Below are 18211 nucleotides of genomic sequence, written 5' to 3' on the forward strand. Positions count from 1 at the left end.
CAGACAGCGACAAAGTATGATAAATAAATAAATATATAAATAAATCAAAACCTGAAGTCATATGTCTATAAAATGAGTCCTTAAACAATTCATAAACTTACTGTATGGTTGTTTCCACATGCAATATCTACAATCTGCACATCTGTAACAGGGGTGGGATGTCCATCCTTGCTCCGTTCAACAAATATTGGTACTCGTCTTGGTACTCGTTCATGCTGATATGATAATTTGTTGCTAGTAATAAAGAACTTTCCATCAGTATTATGACCCAGCTGACCATATTCCGGTAGGCCAAAAGAATAAAGGTAGCCTTTCTTGTCAACAATCATGCTGAATTCAGCCCCACACGCCACCTGCCAATGAAATTACAATCACAACTCTGAATGACCTTCACAGACCTGACCAAACGCTAAATACTGTACTCATATATACACCTGTAACTAGGGATTCTCACTGAAATCATTACATTATGTATAAGAAGTACAGTAAATGTATAGATACAAATTATAAAAAGCAAGTCATAAGGACTTATGAAAGAAAACAACCACTTAAATTCCAAAGTCTGAATGCTAAATGGAGCTATATTTTAGAAACTGCAAGCAAAATGTGTGAGTGGACAAAGAACAGTTAATATGTAAAAAGCAATTATCTACTCACAATTACCCCTGGAACTCTTTCCAAGAAAAATCTTGTTACCCAAGAATAAATGCCATGCAACTTAATTTTTGCTAGAACACTTTGATGCAGAACCTTCTCAAATGATATTTGAATATCTAGATAGATGACATCAACTGCTTTACTTTTGTCATACATGTTCAATATATATATCATAAAGGAAATACAGTAGATTTATCAGAATTGAACAATTGAAAACCATGCTGAGAATTGTTTATTAAATGGAGATCCTCTAAATGGTTCACAATTCTATCTCAAACAATGGTTTCCATAAGTTTTCCAACTACAAACGTTAAGCTAACTGGACAATAATTTATGGGCAGTGACTCATTACCTTTTTTTTTTTAATATCATTGTTACTCTGGAAAACTTCTTCATCTGGAACCCTTCACATAGCAAGTTATTTTTTGAAAAGGGCAGGAAATTCAGAGGTAGAACTCTTTATCCTTTACCCCACTCATCCTCTCCATATGCCAAAACCATTTCATCACAACCTCTTCAGCTCTCATAAGCACTCCTAATATGACCACACTTCTCCCTTACCCTATCATTACCATACCATTTAAGTCAACTTTCCTCACACCATACACTGTCCTCAAACATTTAATTCTTAACATAAGCATCCTCCTTCGTAGTTTTTAATCTAAGGCCCATACTCTGCATCAATAAAATACTATGGGGATTATGTTACCATCATACCAATCTCTGCCTTCACAAAATGTGACCTCTCTTACCTCACACTCATACTCCTCCATGTGCCCAGTATCTTAGACCCCCCTCACCCACAACATATAATCATTTATTCATAATTACTCCAAGAACCCTTTCTAAAAAAATTAAAATGGGCAAAAGACAACTTCATGGAATTCAACAAAGTGAAATTTGAACAAATAATTCATGGGAAAACACTATTTCACTGCCTAAACATAAAGGCCCTAAAGGAAAAGAAATACAGAGAGTAATGTAAACATTAAGGGTTTAGGAATCAACATGAATGAAAAAAAATCAACCCCTTCCCTAACCTGTTTTTTCTCAATGTTCCAAAAATCATAACTATTCTTTTAATGCAGTTGGAAATGTATACAGGCATAAAATGCAACACAAAATATTTTGTTTAAAATGTTAATACTTTACAAAATATTACATGAAATAAATTGTTGCTGCAAGTCCAGTTATCTCAACCAATGCAAAAATAACGGTAAAACATCTGAAATGTATGTTTATGACATTTAGGCTGTAGAATACATCATAAATAACAATGAAAAATGACATCCTATCGAAAAGAAAGCTTAAATCCTATCATTGCATTACCTTTGAAAGGTCAAAGCTGTCAAACTTTGCTTTACATACCTGCTTGTCCCTTCAACTGTCATGTCAGCAAGTTCATTACTGTGACAGAGAACCTTAAGAAATACCGCTACATATTCTGTTCATCATTTGTAAAATGACAGTTTTTACCAGCAAAAGGAAATGGTTGGGTAGGCACAATAAGAGGTAAAGATGATCTTAGTGTGGTCCACCCTTAAGCACCAGCTACATTATCCAAATCAGAGATAACAGAACCTTGAAGTATTATCATTACTGTAAGTCTGCATAGTCATCAATGTAATGTTCATTACTAATCAACATACTGAAGGTGAAAGAGTAGTGTAAAGGCAAAAATAAACCTGATACTTGTACCTCCACTAACAGATGCTTTCCCATGATTTTGTCTGCTAGACAACACGAGTCAGTGTTCTTCTCATCATCATTTGTGAACCTACATAGTTGTAACTATCATATCCATCATCACTCAGCACATTGCAAGTGACAAAACAGCAGAAAAGTGGGCAAAAATAAGGCAGAGGCGTGCAACTCCCATCAGACAACTCACCATGCTGTTGTCTGCAGATGTATTTTTTTTTATTTTGCTTTGTCGCTGTCTCCCGCGTTTGCGAGGTAGTGCAAGGAAACAGACGAAAGAAATGGCCCAACCCACCCCCATACACAATGTTTACACACACACACGTCCACACACGCAAATATACATACCTATACATCTCAATGTACACATATATATACATACACAGACACATACATATATATCCATGCACACAAGTCACACTGTCTGCCCCCATTCACTCCCATCGCCACCTCGCCACACATGGAATACCATCCCCCTCCCCCCTCATGTGTGCGAGGTAGCACTAGGAAAAGACAACAAAGGCCCCACTCATTCACACTCAGTCTCTAGCAGCCACGCAATAATGCCGGAAACCACAGCTCCCTTTCCACATCCAGGCCCCACACAACTTTCCATGGTTTACCCCAGACGCTTCACATGCCCTGATTTAATCCACTGACAGCACGTCAACCCTGGTATACCACATCGATCCAATTCACTCTATTCCTTGCCCTCCTTTCACCCTCCTGCATGTTCAGGCCTCGATCACACAAAATCTTTTTCACTCCATCCTTCCACCTCCAATTTGGTCTCCCACTTCTCCTCGTTCCCTCCACCTCCAACACATATATCCTCTTGGTCAATCTTTCCTTACTCATTCTTTCCATGTGCCCAAACCATTTCAAAACACCCTCTTCTGCTCTCTCAACCACACTCTTTTTATTTCCACACATCTCTCTTACCCTTACATTACTTACTTGATCAAACCACCTCACACCACATATTGTCCTCAAACATCTCATTTCCAGCACATCCACCCTCCTGCGCACAACTCTATCCATAGCCCACGCCTCGCAACCATAGTCATATATCCTCTTGGTCAATCTTTCCTCACTCATTCTCTCCATGTGCCCAAACCATTTCAAAACACCCTCTTCTGCTCTCTCAACCACGCTCTTTTTATTTCCACACATCTCTCTTACCCTTACATTACTTACTCGATCAAACCACCTCACACCACACATTGTCCTCAAACATCTCATTTCCAGCACATCCACCCTCCTGCGCACAACTCTATCCATAGCCCACGCCTTGCAACCATACAACATTGTTGGATGGTACCACTATTCCTTCAAACATACCCATTTTTGCTTTCCGAGATAATGTTCTCGACTTCCACACATTCTTCTAGGCTCACAGGATTTTCACCCCCTCCCCCACCCTATGATTCACTTCCGCTTCCATGGTTCCATCCGCTGCCAGATCCACTCCCAGATATCTAAAACACTTTACTTCCTCCAGTTTTTCTCCATTCAAACTTACCTCCCAATTGACTTGACCCTCAACCCTACTGTACCTAATAACCTTGCTCTTATTCACATTTACCCTTAACTTTCTTCTTTCACACACTTTACCAAACTCAGTCACCAGCTTCTGCAGTTTCTCACATGAATCAGCCACCAGCGCTGTATCATCAGCGAACAACAACTGACTCACTTCCCAAGCTCTCTCATCCACAACTGACTTCATACTTGCCCCTCTTTCCAAAACTCTTGCATTCACCTCCCTAACAACCCCATCCATAAACAAATTTAACAACCATGGAGACATCACACACCCCTGCCGCAAACCTACATTCACTGAGAACCAATCACTTTCCTCTCTTCCTACACGTCTGCAGATGTAAACATCTATATATCTATCTATATCTCTGACACCTGTTCCTTCCTGGAACTCCAGTGCTGCTTCTTACCCTTTACAGGCCACTGGCAGAGGGCAACTCTAGTGCAGCGTTTGCAAAGGTTCCTACCTAATTTTCCCATCTACTATTTCTACTTAAGGCTCAAGCCTAAATGTTCCTCCTACTACTTCTATCTATTGCTCCTACCATTTTGTTAAAAAGCAGGGCTAGTAAACAGTGCTCAATGCAGGAAAATCTAGAGCTATGAAGAATGAACTGTGTGAGTTAAGTGTTGTCAAGTGCTATGACAAAGAGAGATTCTATGTTTGTGGACAGAAGGCCAGTAGTCCAAATGTAGGTGAGGAAGAAAGAAAAGACAGCTTCCTGGGTGAGAGGAGTGCAACTTCACAACCACTGAAGTGTTAGCTCTCTACACAGCCACCACTAACCCTCCCAATACCCCGGTGGGTAGTAGTGGTAATATACCTTGCTGGTCACTGGCTGCCTACCAACTATTACCAACAGATGTAAATAAAGGCTTGGAATGCCATCTACTGAGAGAAATGTCACTTACTATGCTCATCTGCTGGAAATGGTAGAAAACATATCGAGCTCAAATGAGTTATCTCAGGATAATAAAAATTTACACAAACCTTAGCCTGACTACACTTGGGGTAGTAAAAGAAAAGGTTAAAGAATGCACTAATTTTTTCTTTTTTCTTTTTGCTTTGTCGCTGTCTCCCGCGTTTGCAAGGTAGCGCAAGGAAACAGACGAAAGAAATGGCCCAACCCACCCCCATACACATGTATATACATACGTCCACACACGCAAATATACATACCTAAGAACTTTTATAAGAATGAAAACACTAATAATGAAAATATGCAATGTATAAATAATAAGTAAACTTGAATACTGCTATGTTGCAAGGCTGCCACTTATAGAGACTGGAAACAAAAATCTGAAAGAATTTTGAAACTCATTACAGGTAAAATCTAAGGACCAGACATACGATCTAACACAAAAGACTGAAAGAACTGCAAAACCAAAAAACGAGTTGCTTGATACTAAGAACTTTTATAAGATTGAGAAACTAATAATGAAAATGTGTAATGTACAAATAATAAGTAAACTTGAATACTGCTATGTTGCAAGGCTGCCAGTTATAGACTGAAAAAAAAAAAAAAAAAATCAGGAAGAATTTTGAAACTCTTTACAGGTAAAATCTAAGGACCAGAGCATACGATCTAACACAAAAGACTGAAAGAACTGTAAAGGCATAATACCAAAAGAACAAGAAAGACAAAGAGTATCTATCAAACTTGATCACTGTTTCCTGTGTTAGCAAGATACCACCAGGAGCAGACGAAGAAAGGCTGTATCCACTCACATCCATTCTCTTGCTGTTGTGCAATGTACTGAAACTATAGCTCCCTGTCCACAACCAGGCCCCACAGACTGCTTCCATGATTTACACCTGGTTCAGTCCAATGACAGCATGATGACCCCTGTATACGACACTGTTCAAATTCACTCTGTCCTGTGCATGCCTTTCAACCTCCTGCTTGTTCAGGCCTCGATTGCTCAAAATTGTTTTCTCTCCAATTTGGTCTCCCAGTTCTCCTTGTTCCCTCCACTTCTAGTATATATCCTCTTCGTCAACCTTTCAATTAAACTACCTCACACCACATATTATCCTCAAACATTTCATTTCTAACACATATACCCTTCTCCATACAGCCTTATACATAGCACATGCCTTGAGTCCATATAATACAATTGGGAATGTCATACCTTCAAACAAATCCAAAATTTTGACCTTCCAAATAATGATCCCTCTTTCCACAAATTCTTCAATGCCCCAGAGCCTTTGTTCCCACTCCACCCTATGATTCACTTACACTTCCACGGTTCCACTCACTGCCATGTCCACTCCCAGGTATTTAAATCCCTTCACTTTATCCAATTACTTTCCATTCAAACTCAAATCTCAACTAACCAGTCCCTCAACCCTACTAAATCTAATAACTTTGCTTTTATTCAGTGACTCTCAAATTCTCCCCTTCACACACTTCCAAACTCAGCCATCAATTTCTGCAGTTTCTCACTCAAATTAGCCATCACCACTGTATCATCCCTTACAGACTGCATCCTCACCCTTCTCTTCATGACTTTCATATTTACCTCCCTAACCATCCCATCCATAAACAAATTAAACAACCATGGTGACACTGCACATCCCTGCTCAGACCAACCTTCGCTTAGAACCATTCACCCTTCCCTCTTCCTACTTGAACACATGCCTAACTCCCTTGATAACAACTTATCATGGCTCTAACAGCTTTCCTTCCACATCATATAATCTTCAGACCTTATACAAGGCTTCTCTATCAAACTTATCATGCTTTCACCAGATCCATAAATGCCACATACAAATCCATCTTTTTCTTTATTTCTCAACACACATTTCTTAAAGCAAGGACCTGATCCACACACCTTCTACCATTTCTGAAACCACATCGCTCCTCCCCATTCTGATGCTCTGCATATGCCTTCACCCTTTCAATCACTATGCTCCCATACAACTAGTACACTCAACAAACTTATACCTCTGTAGTTTGAACACTCAACTTATCCCCCTTCCCTTCATACATCAGTACTATACATGCACTCCACCAATCCTCAGGCACCTCGCTATTATCTGTACATACACTGAAAATCCTAACTGGCCGATCAACAACACAGTCGTCCCCTTTCTTAATATATTCAACTACAATACCATTCACTCCAGATGTCTTGCCACATTTCATCAAAAGTAAGGCTTTCTCTGCCTCTTCTCTCTTTACCAAAACACTCTCCATGACTCTTGCTTTGCACATCACCCCAACCCAAACACCCTACATCTGCCACTTTATCATCAAACACATCTATCATTCCTTCAGAACAATCACTTCACAACAACATGTTACCACTTCCCCTTCTGCCTCCTTCAGCGATGTTCCTACTTGTTTTCTTGTTTCTCACACGTCATTAATTTCTGTCCAAATCATCTTCTAATTCTCCCTAAAGTTTACTTATACTCACTCACCCCAACTCTCATTTGCTCTCTTTTTTAACCCCTGCACCTTCCTCTTGATCTCCTGCCTCTGTCTCTTATACATCCCCTAATCATCTGCATCTCTTTCCTGTAAGTAAAGCCAAATTAATGCTCATTACTTTCATCAGCAACTTCACTCCTTCATCCTACTATTCAATACCCTTTCTAATCTGCCCACCTCCTACCTTTCACATGCCATATGCATCTCTCACACATGACAGTAATACCTCCTTAAATACCTCCTTTTCCTCATATACTCCTCTTGCTTCGTTTAATCTCAACTTTTGCTATTCTACACTGAAATCCCTTCTAATATCTCCTCACACAGGTCTCTTTTCCAAGCTCACTTACTTTCACCGTTCTACAAGTAAGCACTTATGCCTTGAAATGGTAGTGATCAGACATCCCACCACCTGCCCATCTCAGCATCCAGAAGTCTCTCGTTTACATGCCTATTAATCAATATGTAACCCAATAATGCCTGCTGACCATCTTTACTACTTGCATACATATACTTGCAAATGTCCCTCTTTTTAAACCAGGTATTTCCAGTCATCAATCCTTTTTCATTGTTTTTCATTATCAATGTTCATCCATTCCTCTAGGTTTTCCTCTGTAATCTCTTTGGTTATTGCAAGACACAAACAGCATCACCCTGGTGGCAAATCCACAATCTAATGGGGACAGATTCAAATTGTGCCTGACCATAAAGGGCTGGATCACAGAGGTACAACCTGCACTACTTTTTCCCAATTGTTTAAAAATTCTGATACTAAAACTTAATGGCAATGCTGCAAATATGTAACAATGCCTGCATAATTCCTTGCTGTGCTGTATGAGGGACCTTGCATCATTTTTGTGTAAAATTATGACATGTCCACCACTGATATATGCATTTGCATTATTACTACTAATCACAGTTTCACACTTATTCATTTACTCATTACTTCAACTAAAACATTCAAAGATTTAATACTTACCTTACTTATCTTAGCTTCCTTGAAACTGATCCTGCAAGGAGTGTGGATAATAGCATTAGTATTGCCCATTCCACATTGGCCTGACTTGTTGTCACCACATGAAAATACACTGCCTCGGTCAGTCAAGAGGAGAGTATGATTGCGACCTACAGCAGCTGACACCACAGTAAATTCTGCCATAGTATCCATAGCCACAACACCAGCACGATTCTCTGTGTCACCAACACCAAGCTGACCTTTCTCGTTGCGTCCTAAAAAAGTTGCAATCAATTAGAAGGCAAATGAAATATCTTTACATGTCATGTATGCTGCCCCCTACTACACAGCAAAGTAACCCATAAGAAGTTTGCTTGGTGCTAATCTGTCACTGCACATCAACAAACATTTCATCAAGCTATCATTACTCACCTAAATATACTTCCCTGGTTAATATTCCATCTCAGTCTGTTATCCATTTCCCATTTTCTGACTCATACACTCTTAAATTATCATATCCCACTCATCCTTTGTATGTGTCTGAACTATTTACATACACAATTTCCCTTTCATCTGTTCCATAATCTAAACTCTAACTGCTGCAATTTAATGGCTTTCAAAACTTTCTAATATCTTAGCAAGAGCCTCATCCAAGATTCTACATATATTTGATATTCAGAACATTTTCTTCCCTAGTATATACCCTTACAAAACTGCAGAATTCTATATATAACTGAATTGTCCAATTTCTGAATAATTTTTGAATGTTGTAAACACTTATTTTTCCACTTCCAACGTGAACATGATCAAAAAGACTGTACCCCTCCACAGTACAACCACATTTCTCTCAATATGCCACTTTTCCATAATCTAACAATCACAATGAACACATATTTAACCTCATCTGTTTAGAAAAATGGTAATTTTTGTTTTTTCAAAACCTTAATACTTTTATTTTCTTTCATACTATTCGCCATTTCCCGCATTATCGAGGTAGCATTTATAAATCCTTTGGTGTATTTCCATATTCCAGCCTTTCACTTATACTTCCATAAGAAGACTGCCATCAATGTTCCCATCCTAAAACCCTGCAAACCACCTAACTAAACTTGTTCCTAAAGCCCTATACCACAATTGCCTACAATACCAAACTTCTTGAAAAACTTATCAACAACAGAATCAACCAGAATTTTCCACTCTCAAAAACACAGTATAGCCTCACAAACATCCTGGGTGACTTCAACTCCCCTCCCACAGAGTATTAGTAGCAAGGGATGTCAAAAAAAGTTTCTGACAACATCCCTCAACATAACATCACGTAAAAGATACTTATCATCACCTACAAGACAATGGCGAAAAAAGGTCAGCCAACTTCATAGATGGCCGACAAACAAGAGTTACTCACAAAGGCTTATATAAAGGAATACATAGGAATTCAAACAGCAACAGACCACTGTTGTGATAGTGAAAGATGTCTGATTAATGTGAAATGTAGAAAGGCATACAAAGTGAAAAATCAGTAAACTTTTCATGTGTTAAAGGAAGCACAAATAACATCAGCTGTCGACCTGATGCGAAGTATCTATAAAGTCTATTTTCAAAAGTATTTTTGGAACTGCTTTCAACTACTCTAATCGATAAATCATTTCATATTTAAACAATCCTGTTAGGAAATAAGCTCGTTGCCTCATCCTAGGTAAACTGTTTGTCCACAAATCTGTATCAATTCTTACAAAAGATATCAGATGAATACAGTGCATCATTAATTATCTTGTAGGTAGTAGATGGTAGGCAGCCACTGACTGAGGAGGTATATAACCAGTACTACCTGCCTAGGTATTGGGAGGGTTAGTGATGGTTGTGTAATGACTCAGCACTTCAATGGTTGTTAAGTTTCTGTTCAAGAAATTAATTCTCTCCTTTTTGAACATAACATCTGGCAACACTTACTCACGCAATTCATTCTTCGTAACTCTAGATTTTTCCTATGGTGAGCGCCATGCACTAGCCCTGCCTTTGGCAAAATGTTAAAAACAATAGATATAAATAAGTTATGACATTTGACAAAACATTAGGAAGAAGTAGCGAGTGGGAGCATCAGATGGGAGCATTTGTTAGTGGTAGGTTCCAATATCAGGTAGAAGTAGTAGGTCATTAATAGACCAAGTGACCATAACCAGAAAACTACTTCATATTTCTTTTGCTATTTTCAGCAATATATGCTTCATACTGGCATTTACTTTCCTCTATCATGTTGGATATTGGTGTCCGAGTTTCTTATGTTCTGCTCTCTTAGACAACAGACACTTCTTTATGTCATTGTTACATCATTCTGACTTCATTTAGGAAAAACAAAGTCTTCTATACAACAGAACATATGTTCCCTTTACGACACTGAAAGTTTTACTAAAGCTTTCCCAAGATACTTCTGCATCATTTTCATTAGTATCATCCCAAGTTTGCTTGTCAAGAGCAAAGACCTTTAAGATTAACTAATCTAAAATCTGATAGTTTTTGTAATTCTCATGATACCCAGCATTACAAGCAATGGTGGGAGGTAACTCAAAGTAATTTGCCAGTAATTCCTGATATCAAACCTTTCTCCCATTTCAACAATGTTAACAACATCCTTATATGTAGCTAGAACTAAAGCTAGTATATTCTCAATGCAAGCAGATTTCTCATCTTATTGTATTAGAGCACTATAAAGCAAATTTATGTAAAGCCCAAACCCAAAGCTACTAGAAAGGGATTCTCTCCACTTAATTAAAGGTATGTTACAATCTCCCAATAAGATCAAACTGTGTTCATTACAAATTTCTGCTCACTGACCATTAACCGGTGTTTGTGTTAATGGTATCTGAATCAATCTTACTATTATTTTCGCCCAAAACTTACCTTCATTTTCAACAAATATAAAGTTGATTTCACCAACAGCAACATTTTTATCACAGGATTAAAATGAGCTTTAACTAATAGGAAAACATTACTGCCTAATTTGCTTCCCCTATCAATGTTAAACTGTGTACCCTGGAATTATGTGTTCAGCGAAGAAATTTCTATTCTTAATATCTAACCAAGATCATGAAATACAGATTAAATCATAATCTTCTATTACAGTTGTCCCTCTGGCATGGGTGATTTCTTGGAAAACCATGTTAAGAATTGTTCATCAAATGACGGTTCTCTAAATGGCTTATGATCTCACCCTGAATGATGGTTTTCATAGGCTTACTAACTACATATATAAAGCTAACTGAATTATAATTTCCAGGAAGTGAATTATTACCATTTTTGAATATCAGTATTACATTAACAACCTTCAATTCTTCTAGAACTTTTCCTGAAGCAAGTGATTTATTGGAACGAGTAGTCATGGGTTTAACTCATTTTTCACCTATCATTGTCTTGGATAAAACGAAAATGGGCCTGCCATTTTATTTACTTTCATTTCATTAAAGATCATAGTACATCATTAACTACTGTATCAACATAATGAAAAATTTCCTCTCTTGGTAATGTTACTAGAATGTTTTCATATGTGGGTATAGATGCAAGAAAATAATCTAAAATCTGCTTCCAACATTACCATAAAATTACATCAACACATGCTCCCTCCACCACTTTGAATGTTTTCATAAAAGTTTTACCAAGTTACGTCTGTAACATTCGCAATATCATCCCAGATTTGACTGTCGGGAAATGACAGGCAATGTAAAGATCATTATAATTTGCAATGCACATTGACAAGCATTGAAGGCAATGTTGAAAGTTAAAAGTACTTTGCTTGTGATCACTTGTACCAGTCTCTTCTCCAACATGAACTTTATTAGCAGGATCCTCATTTGTAGCTACAACTAAATCTAATAAATCTAATAAGCTCTTACAACAATTGAGTTTCTCAACTATTTGTATAAGGGAAATATCAAAATTTTTTGGTAAAGCCCATGCCCAATATATGATTGTTCACACTTAAGTAACAGTATGTTAAAATCTCCCACAAACTGAATATCGTTTATTACATATTTCTGCTTAGTGATCAAAAAGTCTTTCGTCTACCTCTTGTTTGTTCTGATGGCCAATAAAAAAATACTGCTGTTTTTTCTTAAAAACTTATCCCTGATTGTTTTTGAAACTGGTGATTTTATCAACAGCCCAAACTATTTCTATTATGGTATTAAGGGGAGCTTTAACAAAGTGCAAGACACCACCGTCTCCAATGTCCACTAGTCCTATAAGTGAGTTCCTTATGAAGGAGTTCTTTCTACACTGTCCTTCAAGCTCTTCCTTTATGACGCCACAGCATCAAAGTCCACTAATACAAAGTACATCTGAGCATCCTGACAATACCCAAACAACAAACATTTAACACTAAATCATACAATTAAGACAACTGGCTTGCTGAAATCTGAATACCTATTTATATTTATTTATTATACTTTGTCGCTGTCTCCCGCGTTTGCGAGGTAGCGCAAGGAAACAGACGAAAGAAATGGCCCAACCCCCCCCCCATACACATGTATATACATACGTCCACACACGCAAATATACATACCTACACAGCTTTCCATGGTTTACCCCAGACGCTTCACATGCCCCGCTTCAATCCACTGACAGCACGTCAACCCCGGTATACCACATCGCTCCAATTCACTCTATTCCTTGCCCTCCTTTCACCCTCCTGCATGTTCAGGCCCCGATCACACAAAATCTTTTTCACTCCATCTTTCCACCTCCAATTTGGTCTCCCTCTTCTCCTTGTTCCCTCCACCTCCGACACATATATCCTCTTGGTCAATCTTTCCTCACTCATCCTCTCCATGTGCCCAAACCACTTCAAAACACCCTCTTCTGCTCTCTCAACCACGCTCTTTTTATTTCCACACATCTCTCTTACCCTTACGTTCCTCACTCGATCAAACCACCTCACACCACACATTGTCCTCAAACATCTCATTTCCAGCACATCCATCCTCCTGCGCACAACTCTATCCACAGCCCACGCCTCGCAACCATACAACATTGTTGGAACCACTATTCCTTCAAACATACCCATTTTTGCTTTCCGAGATAATGTTCTCGACTTCCACACATTCTTCAAGGCCCCCAGGATTTTCGCCCCCTCCCCCACCCTATGATCCACTTCCGCTTCCATGGTTCCATCCGCTGCCAGATCCACTCCCAGATATCTAAAACACTTCACTTCCTCCAGTTTTTCTCCATTCAAACTCACCTCCCAATTGACTTGACCCTCAACCCTACTGTACCTAATAACCTTGCTCTTATTCACATTTACTCTTAACTTTCTTCTTCCACACACTTTTCCAAACTCAGTCACCAGCTTCTGCAGTTTCTCACATGAATCAGCCACCAGCACTGTATCATCAGCGAACAACAACTGACTCACTTCCCAAGCTCTCTCATCCCCAACAGACTTCATACTTGCCCCTCTTTCCAAAACTCTTGCATTCACCTCCCTAACAACCCCATCCATAAACAAATTAAACAACCATGGAGACATCACACACCCCTGCCGCAAACCTACATTCACTGAGAACCAATCACTTTCCTCTCTTCCTACACGTACACATGCCTTACATCCTCGATAAAAACTTTTCACTGCTTCTAACAACTTGCCTCCCACACCATATATTCTTAATACCTTCCACAGAGCATCTCTATCAACTCTATCATATGCCTTCTCCAGATCCATAAATGCTACATACAAATCCATTTGCTTTTCTAAGTATTTCTCACATACATTCTTCAAAGCAAACACCTGATCCACACATCCTCTACCACTTCTGAAACCACACTGCTCTTCCCCAATCTGATGCTCTGTACATGCCTTCACCCTCTCAATCAATACCCTCCCATATAATTTACCAGGAATACTCAACAAACTTATACCTCTGTAATTTGAGCACTCACTCTTATCCCCTTTGCCTTTGTACAATGGCACTATGCACGCATTCCGCCAATCCTCAGGCACCTCACCATGAGTCATACATACATTAAATAACCTTACCAACCAGTCAACAATACAGTCACCCCCTTTTTTAATAAATTCCACTGCAATACCATCCAAACCCGCTGCCTTGCCGGCTTTCATCTTCCGCAAAGCTTTCACTACCTCTTCTCTGTTTACCAAATCATTTTCCCTAACCCTCTCACTTTGCACACCACCTCGACCAAAACACCCTATATCTGCCACTCTATCATCAAACACATTCAACAAACCTTCAAAATACTCACTCCATCTCCTTCTCACATCACCACTACTTGTTATCACCTCCCCACTTGCGCCCTTCACCGAAGTTCCCATTTGCTCCCTTGTCTTACGCACTTTATTTACCTCCTTCCAGAACATCTTTTTATTCTCCCTAAAATTTAATGATACTCTCTCACCCCAACTCTCATTTGCCCTTTTTTTCACCTCTTGCACCTTTCTCTTGACCTCCTGTCTCTTTCTTTTATACATCTCCCACTCAATTGCATTTTTTCCCTGCAAAAATCGTCCAAATGCCTCTCTCTTCTCTTTCACTAATACTCTTACTTCTTCATCCCACCACTCACTACCCTTTCTAATCAACCCACCTCCCACTCTTCTCATGCCACAAGCATCTTTTGCGCAATCCATCACTGATTCCCTAAATACATCCCATTCCTCCCCCACTCCCCTTACTTCCATTGTTCTCACCTTTTTCCATTCTGTACTCAGTCTCTCCTGGTACTTCCTCACACAGGTCTCCTTCTCAAGCTCACTTACTCTCACCACCCTCTTCACCCCAACATTCACTCTTCTTTTCTGAAAACCCATACAAATCTTCACCTTAGCCTCCACAAGATAATGATCAGACATCCCTCCAGTTGCACCTCTCAGCACGTTAACATCCAAAAGTCTCTCTTTCGCACGCCTGTCAATTAACACGTAATCCAATAACGCTCTCTGGCCATCTCTCCTACTTACATAAGTATACTTATGTATATCTCGCTTTTTAAACCAGGTATTCCCAATCATCAGTCCTTTTTCAGCACATAAATCTACAAGCTCTTCACCATTTCCATTTACAACACTGAACACCCCATGTATACCAATTATTCCCTCAACTGCCACATTACTCACCTTTGCATTCAAATCACCCATCACTATGACCCGGTCTCGTGCATCAAAACCACTAACACACTCATTCAGCTGCTCCCAAAACACTTGCCTCTCTTACCTACATCACCAAATAAGTCTAGTGTCAACTTCTTGCCCCAATTGATGTGAATCCACCATGTACCCTCCTACTACAAAGATCCAACCATATCTACCTTACTGGACTCTGCCTTCATAAGATTACACCAGCAGTGTAGCCTCATGAAGGCTGTCACTGAGAGTATGGTCTTATCAAGGAACTACTCACTCCAAGAGTCCATATTTCCTCACTACTGAACGTTGTACAGCTTTGGGCTGCAGGAGCCTCTAAAAAGAAGTCTTGGGTAACATCAGCACTCTTTCTTATAAAGATAATCCAGGGTAATCATAAGTAAAAGAAATGAACATACAGCAGACATGACATTCATTTCTTACAACATAAACATAAACCCAAAGGCCAAAAAGTAAATGTCTTCTGAACACTTGGTACCAGATTTTGACAAGAAAACCTTCATCTCCTAAATAGACAATTCATCTGCTCCAATCTAATCTACACTTAATGTGATACAATGATTCGGAGTTTGTAATGCTGGAGTGATGGGTGGTGTTTAAAACAGAAGTGAGAGGCTATTTTGCAGTTCTAGGGAATTTACTTTCACATGGTTGTAAGTCTGGAGGATAGCTGTTTAAAGTTTGTCAGGTCATTTCCATGTGTGCAAGCTTTCTCAACGATTTGTGGGAAAGGGGATATACGAGAGTAATGTTGAAGTGTAAGGGTAAGCTTTTCATTTCTACTTGGGGACAGGTGATTGGTTAGGAAAGGTCTAGTGCTGTTGCAAATCATAATGGGGCGAGACTGTATTGGAGTTCTTTTACCTTGTTGCGCAAATGCTACATATCTGTGGTTGTAGGCAGCCAGTGACTGTTCTGAATGCTCTTTTAGTTGTTTTGCAGCTTTTTAATATTTGCCATGGACAGGTGAAAACCAGGTAGGCGAGACATAGTTTAGGGAGGAGTGCATGAACTGCCTGCTAAGGATAACATTATCGAGGAATTCTCTGTCCACATCTCGAACAAATAACTTTTTAAAAGTGTCTTGTTTATTTATTGCCTCATGTGGCATTACCACAGTCTAAAAGCTTGTGGTTACATCAAGAGCCAAAAGTCACCTTCGGAAAGATGTATCATGGGAATACAATATCTAATCAAAAACTTCTTCTTTTAAAAGATTCCATCCCTTTCCTGGTTTTAACTGTAATGCACCTCTGAAGCAGCAGAAACCATTAATATAAGTATCATAATGACTGAAGACTGGCAGAATGCATGTATAGTGCCACTGCATGAAGGATAAGGGGATAAAGGTGAGTGTTTAAACCATGGAGAAGTTTGTTAAGTATACCTGGTAGGTTGCATGGAAGGGTATTGATTGTGAGGATGAAGGCATGTATGGAACATCAGATTAGGTAGGGGGCAGTGTGATTTCAGGAGTGGTAGATGTGTTCCTCAGGCGTTTTCTGTCAAGAATGTGTGAAAAAAGATGGATTTACATGAGGCATTTTTGGATCTGGAGAAAGCATATGACAGGGTTGATAGAGATGCTTTGTTAAAGGTCTTCAGAATATACAGTGTGAGAGGAAAGCTGTTAGAAGCAGAGAAGTTTTTATCAAGGGTATAAGGCTTGTATATGAGTAGGAAGAGAAGAGTGAATGGTTTCAAGTGAAGGCTGGTCTGCAGCAGGGGTGTGTGATGTCACCATGGTTGTTCAATATGTGTATGACTTGGATGATGAGGGAGGTTAATGCGAGAGTTTTGGAAAAAGGGGTGATTATGCAACCTGTGGGGGTAAAGAGGGCCGGGGAAGTGAGTCAGTTGTTGTTTGCTGATAATACAGCACTGGTGGTAGATTCAAGATGGAAACTGCATTAGTTGGTGAATGAGTTTGTTTGGAAGAGTGTGTGAAAGAGAGTCGAGAGTGAATGTGAATAAGGTTATCAGGTTCAGTAGATATGAGGGACAGGTTAGCTGAGGTGTGAGTTTGAATGGAGAATATTGAAAGAAGAGTTTCTGATATCTGGAAGTGGACATGCCAGAATGTCCACAGGGTGAGGGATGGTGAAGGTTCGGCTAGTGTTGAAGAATGTGTGGAAGGGTAAAAATGGATTTGTTTGAAGGAAAAGTAGTCCCAACAATGTCACAGGAATGCAAGGCATGGGCTATAGATAAGGCTGTGTGTTGAAGGGTGGATCTATTGGAAATTATATGTTTAAGGACAATGTGTGGTGTGAAGTGTTTTGATCATGTAAGTAATGAAAGGGTAAGAGAAATATATTGTAATGAGAGTGTTTTTGAGAAAGCAGAAGAGGGTGCGCTGAAATGGTTTGGACATATGGAGAGAATGAGTAAGGAATGGTTGACAAAGAGGATATATGTGTCAGAATTGGAGGAAACATGAATGGGAAGACCACATTGGAGATGGAAGGATAGAGTAAAAAAGATTTTGGACGTTTTGGACAATCAGGTCCTGAACATGCAAGAGGGTGAAAAGCATGTGAGGAATACAGCAAACTGGAATAATGTGGTATACTGGGGTCAATGTGATGTTGATACACTGAACCAGGGTAATCCATGGAAAGATCTGTGAGGGCCTGGTAATGGACAGGGAATTGTGGTTTTGGTGGATTACGCATGTCAGCTAGAGAACAGATGTGAGCAGATGTGGCCTTTTTTCATCTGTTTCTGGGGCTATCTTGCTAATGTAGGAAATGGCAATCAAGAATG

At 39.3% G+C, this 18211-nt stretch overlaps 1 protein-coding gene across 4 annotated transcripts in view; it reads right to left on the minus strand.

The window, feature by feature from the left end:
- The window catches only part of LOC139745835 (protein RCC2 homolog), a 332889-nt gene that overhangs the window by 26601 nt on the left and 288077 nt on the right, over positions 1-18211 (minus strand). For all 4 annotated transcript variants that reach the window (XR_011711990.1, XR_011711989.1, XR_011711986.1 and 1 more), the window contains exons 6-7: positions 8317-8567; positions 102-353 (exon numbers count right to left, since the gene is read on the minus strand). Coding sequence is in view for 1 of the 4 variants with exons in the window: in XM_071656433.1 (XP_071512534.1) it covers positions 102-353; positions 8317-8567 (503 nt within the window). In the remaining 3 variants the exon portion in view is untranslated. The remainder of the gene's footprint in view (positions 1-101; positions 354-8316; positions 8568-18211) is intronic.

Source organism: Panulirus ornatus, chromosome 4 (genome assembly GCF_036320965.1).
Source record: "Panulirus ornatus isolate Po-2019 chromosome 4, ASM3632096v1, whole genome shotgun sequence".
Lineage (NCBI taxonomy): Eukaryota > Metazoa > Arthropoda > Malacostraca > Decapoda > Palinuridae > Panulirus > Panulirus ornatus.